Source organism: Erythranthe guttata, chromosome 7, assembly GCF_056151865.1.
Source record: "Erythranthe guttata isolate IM_541 chromosome 7, IM_541, whole genome shotgun sequence".
NCBI lineage: Eukaryota > Viridiplantae > Streptophyta > Magnoliopsida > Lamiales > Phrymaceae > Erythranthe > Erythranthe guttata.
Window position 1 is genome coordinate 4,027,795 of NC_142539.1, and position 12,067 is coordinate 4,039,861.

At 33.4% G+C, this 12,067-nt stretch overlaps 2 protein-coding genes across 3 annotated transcripts; both read left to right on the top strand.

Annotated features, from left to right (window-relative positions):
- Positions 1-424: 424 nt before the first annotated feature.
- Positions 425-11,978, top strand: LOC105964539 (uncharacterized). Of its 2 annotated transcripts, XR_016032150.1 has the most exons (6): positions 425-680; positions 9,339-9,466; positions 10,123-10,627; positions 10,830-10,954; positions 11,379-11,837; positions 11,892-11,978. XR_016032150.1 is itself a non-coding variant. In XM_012989048.2 (5 exons), the coding sequence occupies exons 1-5, from the start codon at positions 480-482 to the stop codon at positions 11,653-11,655; spliced, it is 1,236 nt and encodes a 411-aa protein (XP_012844502.2). In that variant the 5' UTR covers positions 425-479; the 3' UTR covers positions 11,656-11,978. The 2 variants fall into 2 exon arrangements, 1 of the variants encoding a protein (XP_012844502.2); XM_012989048.2 differs by having other exon boundaries at positions 11,379-11,978.
- Positions 4,983-6,674, top strand: LOC148769012 (F-box protein PP2-B7-like). The gene is made up of 3 exons (XM_088820392.1): positions 4,983-5,373; positions 5,902-6,014; positions 6,097-6,674. Exons 1-3 carry the CDS (start codon positions 5,080-5,082, stop codon positions 6,521-6,523), a joined length of 834 nt encoding a protein of 277 aa, XP_088676518.1. The 5' UTR covers positions 4,983-5,079; the 3' UTR covers positions 6,524-6,674.
- Positions 11,979-12,067: the final 89 nt, after the last annotated feature.

The window sequence follows — 12,067 nt, forward strand, 5'->3', positions numbered from 1 at the left end:
ATAAATAGCATGCTTTTGTTTTTGTAATAATATTATGTAAAAAGAAAAAAAGGAAAAAAATAATTTTATTTTATAATATTATATAAATGTTAAAATGAAGAAAGAAAAGAAAACGACAAATAAAAAAAATTAAAAAAATATTAGACGTCAAAATGAAACTATTAACTGTAGAAAAAATAAAATAATAAATGCAGTTCGAATTTACTAAATGCAGATTTTAAATTTGTGAGTGAAAGGGCATTTTTGTAATGAATTTTATAAAGGATGTAAAGCAAATGTTTAGTTGGACTTGTCATTTAGTTCTAATAAGTTTTGTCACTAAGGACCTATATCTTAAGGCCCCTAAATTATAATATGCATGTGTAGCAGTTGGAAGACTAAGTAAGCAAATTAAATTAATTTAATCATTAAATCGGAAATTCGATCTTCAATATCTCTATACATAAACTTCAGATCGCCTTGATAGTTCATTCAATACAATGGATCTCAGCTCCACGTCATCGTCTAGTTTCGATCTTAGTTTTCGCTCGACGAATTCTCAATTCGACCGAGACCAATCATCACTAGAAAGATGCCGATTAGTTATGCACTACACGGACTTAACGCTCGATCACAGTAAATGGAAGTCGATGCTGCTACCTGATAAAGACGAACTAGTATGGAGTTCAGCTTATTCGTTGGTCAGTCAAGAAACATTTTCTTCATTTGTTTTCGTGTAAATAGCAATTAACCCCCTGTTGATACAAGCTTTTGCAGATGAACCCCTGTGCTCGTAATATCAGCACATAACCCCTTTATGGTTTATGGGGTAGCTTCCGTTAGTTTTTTCCGTCAAACTTAACCGCACGTGTCAAACATCAAGGGGGTCATCTGCAAAAAAAATACTTTGACGTTTGATACTGGCAGTTAAGTTTGACGGAAAAACTAACGGAAGTTACCCCATAAGCCATAAGGGATGTGCTGATATTACGAGCACATGGGGTCATTTGTAACCACATGGGGATTAAGTGCTATTTACCATTTTTTTTATATAATTAATCGATTTTATTTAGTGCTAACTAATAATTGCCCTAACTCATGGTTGTTAAAATTTGTTCGATTCTCATCGAGCTTTAAAAACTTATGTTTTGAAATTGGTCTGGTTGTCAATCGAGTCGAGCTTTAGTCGAGTTGATTATCAGTCAAGTCGAGCTCGAGTGGATCTTATATATATAAATAGGGGCGGCGTAACTTAGGCCAGGCAAAAAGAGCACCTGCCCTTATCGACAGAGAGCTGATACATAGCCTTTACTAATTAGAGTAGCGGTCCAGAGTTCAAATCCTGTACAACACCCGCCCGGATTGAATATATATTTTTTTTATTTTTTTTATTAGATTTTAACTTTTATTTATATAATTTAGTCTATTTGAAACAGAGATTTTTTCTGGACAAAAGGACCGGAAAGAATTGCTTCTTGCTCGGAGCATCGAGACCTGGAATGCGTTCCGGGCACGGCTTCGAGTTTATACATGGCAACTTTAAATCCAGGTCTTTAGTTTCTTAATTTAATCTTGGAAATTGGAAAACCACTTTTTTTTTTTTTTTTAATTTAGCATTATTCAAAGATTAAATTATTTAAATTTTTAACTCTGTCTTTACTTACAGATTCCCAGAGGTGGCTGTGCTTTCAGATTCAGGGGGGGTTGAAATCCATTGCATGATAAAAGCAACAGTATTTTCTCCCGCGACTTTATACGCAGCATATCTCGTGTTTGATTTCATCGACAATTACGAAAAACCCCAAAAGGCAATCTCCGTGGTCGAAATTGTTTACGGCATGTCGGATAACGGTAACTCCAAAGAGAGGGAAAGGATAGTGGAGTTCGAAGCGTGCAACAATAGATCCGACGGTTGGATGGAAATACTACTTGGAGAATTCGATGTCGGTGAAGTAAATAATGGAAATGTGCACGTGCAATTGCTCGAGAGTAGTGGGTTCTACGTTGTCGAAGGTATCGAGTTTCGACCTTTGGAGAAAGAGAAAGATTGGATAGGGAAAGGAATCTTTTCGAAAATCAAGATTTGGTAATACATGTATGTCTGTCTGGTTGGTTTTGATATATTACTAATAAGGGCGGTTGTCTTTTATTTGGAAGCGTAGTTTGAAGTTCGATATTGTGTAACGGGCGCGATAACTTGTGTAATAATTGGTTTGAGAGTGAACATTTTGATACGGTAACAATGACAATGTAACGAATAATTTTCTATTGATTTGTGTTAATATCAAAACTTATTAGGGAATCCTCGACGCAATCTTCAAACTCTTCGAGAATCCATAATTTATAGACTTAAGCAAACAATGGAAGACGATTGGGGGTTCTAAAGGGTCTTCGAATCTAGAAATTTTTCCAGAGTCTATCATTTTCCTAAACTTGGGATCGAATTTGACGACTCTAATATAACTTAATATAGAAACTCATTTTTATAGAGCCCTCACTGTGGACTAGGTTTTTTTTTCTTTATAGAGACTGTATATTTATACCGATCTCTAAATATATCTCCAAAACAAAATTTGAAGATCAATTTGCTTTTCTTCTTTGAGATTTGGAGAAATAACACTTCGCCCTCTCAAAAAATCTATTTTTGCACTTATCCCCCTAAAAGTAAAAAAAAAAAATTAAAAAATATACAATTTGTTGCACTTTGCCCCTAATTAGGGTGTATATGGAAGGATAATTTCGTCATTTTAGAGCTCTCTTTTTCTTCAAATTTGGAGTCGGCGCTCCATATCCTTGAAGGTTTTCTGAAGTTGGGGCTGCATTTCCTGAAGGAATTCGTCTAATAGCTTTCGTTAGTTATCTATTTGACTAACGAAAGAGAACCTCAAAGCCCCATTGGTTGAGCTCAAGACCCGACCCGACCCGACATCCCCGCTATCAGCAACCTATAAAAGTGCGCCGACTTCGCACACACGTTAACGCTCGGCTTCAACATTGACAAAATTACCCATCCAAATTAATCAAATCCGACTAGGATTTTACAGGAAATACACATTTGGACAAAGTGCAACAAATAGTATATTTTGAAAGGGGGCTGTCTCTTTTTTGTTTTAGTTTTAGGGGGGGAGAGTGCAAAAATGAGATTTTTTAGGGGGTTAAGTGTTATTTGCCTATAACGATAACAATCAAGATATTTTTTAAGAAAGAATTATTGATTTATATTTCACCGGTTGCATAGGAATTTATTTAAGGGCTAATGGCAAAAAGGCCCATCACATGTGACTTAAATGCACATTGGTTCACAAAAAAAACAGTCTCTCAATTAAACTCATCCCCAGGTCTTTAGTCTAAAATACCCTTCATAATATAATTCTTATCAATTCCATTCATTATGCTCTAACTTCCTTAATATTACACATTAACCCCCAAAAAAAAAAATTTCAGAATTTTTTTTTTCTGAATTTTTTTTTCCGACCAGATTCCGGTGTTGACCGCCGGTCTTCGGTGCTGACTTTTGTTTTTGAAAACTTTTTTTTTCCTAAAATTTTTTTTGAGCGCCGGTCTCCAGCGTTGACTTTTTTTCTTTTCAAATTTTTGTTTTTCTTAGAAAAAAATATTTTAATTAATATTACTGTCTTGGCTACTAAATTACTGTCTCAGACAGTAATATTACTGTTTGGGACAGTAATATTATGAATATTATTTTCCCGAACAGTAATATTATTAATATTATTGTCTAAGACAGTTAAATTATTGTTGGAGACAGTAATTTAGCAGCCAAAGCAGTAATATTAATTAAAATATTTTTTTTAGAAAAAAAATTAAAAATTAAAAATAAAAGTCAATTAACAGTTAAATTACTGTCTCCGACAGTTAAATAACTGCTGGAGACAGTAATTTAGCAACGAATACAGTAATATTAATTAAAAATATTTTTTTAAGAATAAAAAAGTTAATTAACACTTAAATTACTGTTTCTAACAGTTAACTAACTGCTCGAGACAGTAATTTAGCAACGAATACATTAATATTAATTAAAATATTTATAAAAAAATTTAACAGTTAAATTACTGTCTCTGACAGTTAAATAACTGCTGGAGACAATAATTTACAGCCAAGACAGTAATATTGATTAAAATATTTTTAAAGAAAAAAAAATTCAATTAACAGTTAAATTATTGTCTCCGATAATTAAATAACTGCTGGAGACAGTAATTTAGCAGCCAAGACAGTAATATTAATTAAAATATTTTTGAAGAAAAAAAAAAGTCAATTAACAGTTAAATTACTGTCTTCGACAGTTAAATAACTGCTGGAGATAGTAATTTAGCAGCCAAGACAGTGCTATTAATTAAAATATTTTTTAAGAAAAAACAAAATTATAAAAAAAAAAAAAAAAAAAAAAAAAAAAATCAACGCCGGAGATCTGGCGGTCAACGGCAGTTGACCTACCGGAAAAAAAAAATCAATGCCGGAGACCCGCGGTCTCCGGCGCGGGTCTCCGGTGGTGGCGGGTCAAAATTGGGGTTAAAATTGAAATTAAGGTTAAAATTGGTTAATTGATGAAATTAGGCTAAATTGGGGTGTAAATCATGAAATTGGAATTGAATTGGGTTTCAATGAATTTGGGGTAATTTTGGTATATATAAAATAATTTTCTTTATTTGCAAATAAGTTTGAATGCGGTGGATTTATTTGAAAGACAAAAAAGTTGGATGTCCCTCTTTTAATTAAGTGCACTTGTCATAGGCCTATTTGTCATTTGCCATTTATTTAATTTTCCGTGTCGTCCCACATTGTAACCAAAATTACTATTTTAACGACATTATTAATTAATCGATCATTATTAATTTTAACCAAAATTGACGAACTGATGTACCAGTGATATGTAAGCCTAATCATGAAATTAATAATCATCATATAATAAGCAAACCGCGTTGCATTTAAAGTCGAGGTTGACGCAGACCAATTTGCATTGTTTAATTCGGTTGACGAGGACCTTACTTTTTTCATAGCATGCTGCCGTAGTAGGTGGAAGACTAAATAAGAAGAAAAAAATTTAGTATTGTTTACTCGAAAAATATCTAGCGAAACGGAGGAATGTCGAAGAACTACGACAACTGGGAGAGGCTAGTGAGAGCCGTTTTGCGCAGGGAAAACGACAGGCGAATAGCCTTGCTTAATTCCTCAACAGATTCCAGCTCCAACAGTGCATCGTCTAGTTTCGATCGTAGTTTTGGTCCCGCAAATTTTCAAATACTCGATCATGATCAATCGCAAGAAAGAAGTCGACTAGTGATGAACTACACGGATTTAGGGCTTGACCACAGCCAATGGAAGACGATGCTCCCACCCGGTAAAAAGGAGCTACTGTGGAGTTCAGCTTATTCACTCGTGAGTCGTCAAATTTGTTTCAGTTTTTATCATTATTTTATTTTGAACTTTTTTTTGAATGACCATCTCAATCAAAAGTTTAAGCTATTAGTGAAATGTATCATTTAATATTAATATCTCCGATAAGCCCCCTCAAGTGCAGGAGAACACGAACAGATCAGTTTGAGTAACTTGAGTTTTTATGCATATATACTTTCTTAATTTTGTTCAAGTTGTGAAGAAGTTGAACTCGATCGATTAGTCATATTTTGCACCGAGTTTAGGCGAACTTTTCGGATTTATTTGAATGGAAGAAATTATATGTGTGTGTGTGTGGGGGGGGGGGGATAACATAACATGGTTTTTTTTTTTTTTAGCAATTCGATATAACACAGGGGGTACGTATACTAAATGCAATAAACTCATCCATCTAAATGCAACCTTAATGATCGATCTTGAATCGAGTATCAAATTCGTTTCATTTGATTCAGTTAATACTTGACGGAGGCCAAATACAATTATTAATAATTTTATGAAATTTCGAAACAGATCTTTTCTGTGGACAAAAAAACTCGAAAGAACTGCTTCTTACTCGGAGCTTCGACTTCTGGAACGTCATCGAGAGATGCCGTTGAGTTTATAAGTCGTCACCCTAACTCCAGGTATACATACATTCATCCCCGTATTTCGATTTTGAGTGATGATTAAATTTTCTTAAACTTAATTTTCTCTTCAACGTAACAGATTCTCCGAGGTGGTTGAGCTTACGGATTCTAGAGGAGTTGAAATCCATTGCAGGATTAAAGCACAAGTGTTTTCACCGGTCACTTTCTACGCAGCATATCTTGTGTTCGATTTCACAAAGGACAAGAATCAAAAACCTCGTAAAGCGATCTCCATTGTCCGAATTGTTGACCGTAAATCGGATTACGGTTACTCGAAAGAACGAGGAAGGATAGTGAACTTTGAAAACGGCGACAATAGATCAGATGGTTGGATGGAAATACATCTTGGAGAATTCTATGTTGGTGAAGTAAATAGTAATGGAGATGTGCTTGTGCAATTGCTCGAAACCACCGGATATTTCGTCGAAGGTATCGAGTTTCGACCTTTGAAGAAAAAGAGAAACAAGAGGGAGAAAGGAATTTTTTCAAACATTTGGATTTATTAATACATTATGTTAGTCTTGTTTAGTTATAACTTCTTGAACCACCTTGGAAACTTTGGGAGTTTTTTTCAATCCTTAGGTGTTCCTAATTATTTTTGGACCTGCATTTATTATTTTCACTGATTTTCCTTTTATATAAATACATATTTGTTTATTTTGTTTTTTCTATACTTTTAATGTTTTTCTTTTCTATTTTTTTTTTACTTTTTTTTTTTAATTTTTTTTGTAAAGAATTTTTTGATATATTTATTGTACTGAAATTGATATAAATGACTATAATCGACTATCCCATTTGTAGTCATGTTCCTTCTTTTTAACCCAAGGTTATTGTCAAACGATTATGTACATGCACGAATATCGCCGATTATGTACAAAAAAACTTCATCCACACCATAAAACAAAATTCACAATTTGAATCTTTATAACATAAATCAACTTGTAACCAACAAATAGATAGATCGAAAAATACAATCACATGCATATGTTCTTCAACCAGAACAGTCATCAGAATAAATATACATTAAAAAAACCACATAACTTATACACGAACATATATCACTATATGTTTCTATATATGATTCCACATGACTACAGAAGTACAGTCATATGTAGTCTGTAGTCGACTATAGCTTGAAATTCAGATGTCAAACTCGTCTACAACTTCAACTAGATTTTGGACACCTTTAAAGAGAAGAGCAATGGCTTCCATCAAGCTGTAATTGCAAAACAAGAAAAAATAAATTGTTTAATTAGATTATTTGGGGAGACAAGACTAGTAACATATTGATGAGTATAATTTTGTGCCATTTCAATTAAATATTGGTGCAAGTTAAAAAAAATTGACAAAGCTTCAAAACACTAAAAATCAATGAAAATTAAGAGAGAGTTTATTGCAGTGAATTTGACTGTATATGACAAGAAAAAAATCCTATTATCTTCAAGTCATATATTCATCTGCGAACCATTGGGGAAATTTATCTTCTTCTGATTAGCCATAGCTGCGAGAGAGGCCTAAAACAGCCGCACAAGAAAACACGCGCCAAGAAGAGTCCAAATCGTCGAGAACCCCTCATCCCAAGCTCGTCCTACCAAAGGCCTAGCCGTTGCCAATCACCCAAGGTTAAACGCGTGCAAGGTAAGAATGTCACGTAAAAAATTCTGAAATTTAAAACCGAACAAAATTAGAACCAAAATATATATATATCTCGACAAGTGGAATCCAATAGCAGGTAATCCGTCAAATTCCGACTACCGAAAAAAAAATAAAAAAATATCCATGCGAAAAGAACCATCGTCGTCGAAATACGCATGCATGATAAAATGATTGCAGAAACATATCCAGATTAGCTCTAAATCGCACGAAATCACTAATAAAATATAGAGATCAAAGAGATGAATCCAACAGGGGTTACATCATCAAATTTCAACAACACATAAAGAAATTTACAACTTCGAGAAGCACTGTTATCGGCCAAAAACCTTGGGGGGTGGGGAATTTGGAATTGAGAACGGAAGACAATGAGAGGGAGGGAGAAGAGATATAGAAATAGAGAGACAGCTGTGTGTTGACTAGGGTCTGAAATTGATTTTCTAAGTATATATATATATATATATATATATATATATATATATATATATATATATATATATATATATATATATATATATATATACTAGATTCGGGAGTTTAGACGGGCCCGTTCACATGTCTCTAATAAGGAGGAGATTCACAGTTGTAAAAAATGTAAAAAATAACAATAGGAATAAGAATTATGATGGTTGATTTAATTCTAGCATCATAAATGGAGATGATGTAGCTCTCAAAGAAGAGCTCTTAAATACTATATATAAACATATTGTTTTTACTTGTTTGCATTTCTCAAGTTAATTATCAAGTGGTGATTGCCATTCTCATGAGATGATTTAGCGCAATTTTTTTTTTTTTTTTTTTGGTAATGATGTTAAAAGAGCCTTCTTTTGGTTGAAAAAAATGCGTTAAGAGGTAGGCTTTTCTATAAGATTTGACAGGGGATGATGGATGGGGAAATTTGGAGTGCCTTGTTCACACTCCATATATAATTCTTTATTACTTAAAAAATATCATTAAGATTATTGTTACGGGCTGCCCATTTTACATTGGAACCAAGAGGTTACAATTAACCCATCAAGCGACCCCAAGACGAAGTGGGCCAACAAAGCCCAATAGTGGGAAAATTACAATTTTCGTCCTCATACTTTACCCACTTTTTCAAAACTGTCCCTAAATATTTTGAAGTTACAATAGTAGTCCTTAATCATGCCATTTTTTGACAGAATTGGTCCGCCGTTAACTTTTGCAGTTAAGTTGGATGGAAAATGGCATGTGCGTCTCACATGCCTTCAATTTACAACACTACATGAAAAATGGACTTTCAACAACACGCATTGCGTCTTGTTAAAACATATTTTTTTTAATTATTATTTTTAATTAAAATGTAATATAAAATCGAAATCACGTAAATTCCAAAAAAATCAACTCTTTCGGAAATATTGTTTAACAAATCAAAATATAGTTTAAACATTGAAAATATTTTGAGAAATATTCTTTAAACAATTGAAACATTGTTTTAAAAAAAATGAAATATTGCTTTCAAAATCAATATTTTCGGAATTCAAATGAAAACATTGTTCAAAATAAAATAAAAATTCGATCCGAATAAGCGGGATAAGAAACCTCCATTTCAATCTTCACCCTAATTTAATAATGTAAAACTCGATAAATTGTTTCAAAATATTTTTAGAAGTATTGTCTAAAATAATAATACAATGTTTTAAACAGAGCTTTTTTCTTGACAAGTGGGGAGAAAAGAACTGTTTCTTAGTAGGCTCCAAAAACCTTACAATGTCATCAGGGGATAAATATGGCTCAGAGAATTGCTGGGAATATATATACAACCCCAAATCCAGGTGTGCTGATACTCACTATACACAGTGGCGGAGCCAGGATTTGTGGACAGGGTGGGCTAAAATTTTACGGAGGTTCGGAGGTAGAGCCCCGAATTTTTTTAAGAGTTTTTTTCAAAAATAAAGATCAAAATAAATAGAAATTTGTATATTTTAATTAAATTATATAAATTAAATTGTATATTGTCCAAAATATAATTATTGGAGCTCTTTAAAGTACATTACAAATTTCTTGGGTGGGCTAATTAAATTGGATTATGATTAAAATAATGTATAAAATGGCTAATTAAACATAATTAGCATTAAAATATTGAAAAAAAATAAAAAATCAGGGTGGGCTTCAGCCCACCCACAACTCCACGTAGCTCCGCCTCTGACTATACACACACGCTTATATATATATATATATATATATATATATATATATATATATATATATATATATATATATATATATATATATATATATATATAAATCTCTATAAATTAATACAGTCGGGATCAGAGAAATTCTATTAATTTAGGAAATTATTAAATTATCGAGTTAATAATTTAACACGTTTTCACCGAGTCGGGATCGAGAGAAACTATTATTCAATTGAGGTTATTAATTTATCGAGGTTCTACTTTATAAACAATATCGATATTCTCTTATGCAGATACTCAGAGGTGGCTGAGCTTCGAGATTCGAGGCACCTATATATCGAATGCGTGATAAAAACTCGGATGCTATCCCCACATACTTTATACGCAGCATATCTCGTGTTTGGATTGACTAAAAATCATGCAAAACTTCACTCAGCGGTTTCTATAATCAGAAACTTTTGCGATGAAACGGGTTTGACTTATCCCGAAGAGCAAGTGAGGATAGTTCAGTTCAAGAGAGGCAGTGGTAGAAAAGAGGATTGGTGGATGGAAATCGAGCTCGGAGATTTCTATGTGGGTCCGGGAGAAAATGGAGAGGTGCAAGTTCAATTGTTGGATACGAGTGGATATTGGAAGAGAGGCTTAATCGTTGAAGGTGTCGAGTTTCGACCTTTAATGCCTCGAGAAATTAGAAAGCAGTTACCTATGGACTATTCCGATTTAACGCTTGATCACACCGTGTGGAAAACGATGCTTCTACCCGATAAACGAGAAGTTATATGGAGATCGGCTTGTTTGGTAATAACGAACACATTTTCTTGATTATTTATTATTATTATTTTTTTTTCATATTGATCTACACTCTCTCTTATGTTAATGGCGCCAAATCCCCCGCGCTTTGTTCATTTTATTGCGTAAAACGTCTCTTTGGTTTGCATATTTTTCATATGTACATCCGAAAGGGGCAAAATGGTAACTTGTCCATTTGTTTTCGAAACAGAGCTTTTTTCTTGACGAAGGGACCGGAAAAAACTGTTTCTTTCTAGGGGCTGCAAATATTCTAATGTCGTCGAGAGACGACGGAGACGACCTTGTAATGGAAACGAAATCTCATCCAAAATCCAGGTCGTTCACTATACCTAGTTTCTATTAATTTAGCGGTAAACTTCTTTAAATTAATACATTCGGGACTAACAAGTTTCTATTAATTTAGCGAAATATTAAATTATCGAACTAATAATTTAATACGTTTTTACCGAGTTGGGACCAGAATAAAGTATTATTTAAGCGAGGTTATTAATTTATCGAGTATTAATTTATCTAGGTTCTACTGTAATATTGATGGATAAAATGTTTATTGAGTTTCTGTAACATTATTCAATCTTATTTTTGCTAATCTTATCTTAGAAACCAAACAGAAAGACTCGTCTATTACTAATCTAATAGCATTGGTCTATCATTAAAGACTCGTCTATTACTAATCTAATAGCATTGGTCTATCATTAACCTTTTAGTATAATAACTCTAACCAATTGATCGATTAATGCAGATTCTCGGAGGTGGTTGAGCTAAAAGCTTCAAAAACAATCGACATCCAAGGGAGGATAAAAACAAGAATGTTGTCCCCGAAAACTATTTATACCGCATATCTTGTGTTTGGATTCATTGTGAAGGACGAAGGAAAACTGTCGGCAAATTCGATCATCAGAAGTTTTCGTGGCGGAGGTATTGATTATGATTTAATGTTGCAAGCTCGTTTGGTTGGCGATGGTCGCATGGTTGACTTTGATCAAGCGGGATGTGATAATAGTAGAGGAGATGAGTGAATGGAAGTAGCACTTGGAAAATTCTATGTACTTGTAGGAGACGATGAAGAAGTAGTCGTGCAAGTTTTGAATTTAAGTGATAGCGGCACGAGTGGTGTCGTTGTCGAAGGTATTGAGTTTCGACCTTTGAGAGAAACGGGTTGAAGGAATTCCCGATAAACACATCTTCTTAGGTATATCCGGTTTTGCAGGCATGTCGCATCGATCAGCTCGTTTGGCCTTTTTTCATTGTATAGGAATTTTCTTTTTTCTTTTTTTTTTTTTTCGGCTTCGTCATCGTTATCTTATTTTGTAAACAAGAAGACTCGAGAAAAGAGAAGGAATATTAAGAACTTTCATTAAAAAAAATTGATGATTTTTCATTTCAATCTATTGTTTGTTCTTAATCAGCTTGATTTGGGGGAGAAATTAC

Coding starts and splice junctions, on each gene's coding strand:
- LOC105964539 (XM_012989048.2), top strand. CDS start 480: ATGGATCTCAGCTCCACGTCATCGTCTAGTTTCGATCTTAGTTTTCGC. Junction 10,628..10,829: donor TATGGAGATCGGCTTGTTTG/GTAATAACGAAC, acceptor TTTTCGAAACAG/AGCTTTTTTCTTGACGAAGG. Junction 10,955..11,378: donor AAATCTCATCCAAAATCCAG/GTCGTTCACTAT, acceptor CGATTAATGCAG/ATTCTCGGAGGTGGTTGAGC.
- LOC148769012 (XM_088820392.1), top strand. CDS start 5,080: ATGTCGAAGAACTACGACAACTGGGAGAGGCTAGTGAGAGCCGTTTTG. Junction 5,374..5,901: donor GGAGTTCAGCTTATTCACTC/GTGAGTCGTCAA, acceptor ATTTCGAAACAG/ATCTTTTCTGTGGACAAAAA. Junction 6,015..6,096: donor AGTCGTCACCCTAACTCCAG/GTATACATACAT, acceptor TCAACGTAACAG/ATTCTCCGAGGTGGTTGAGC.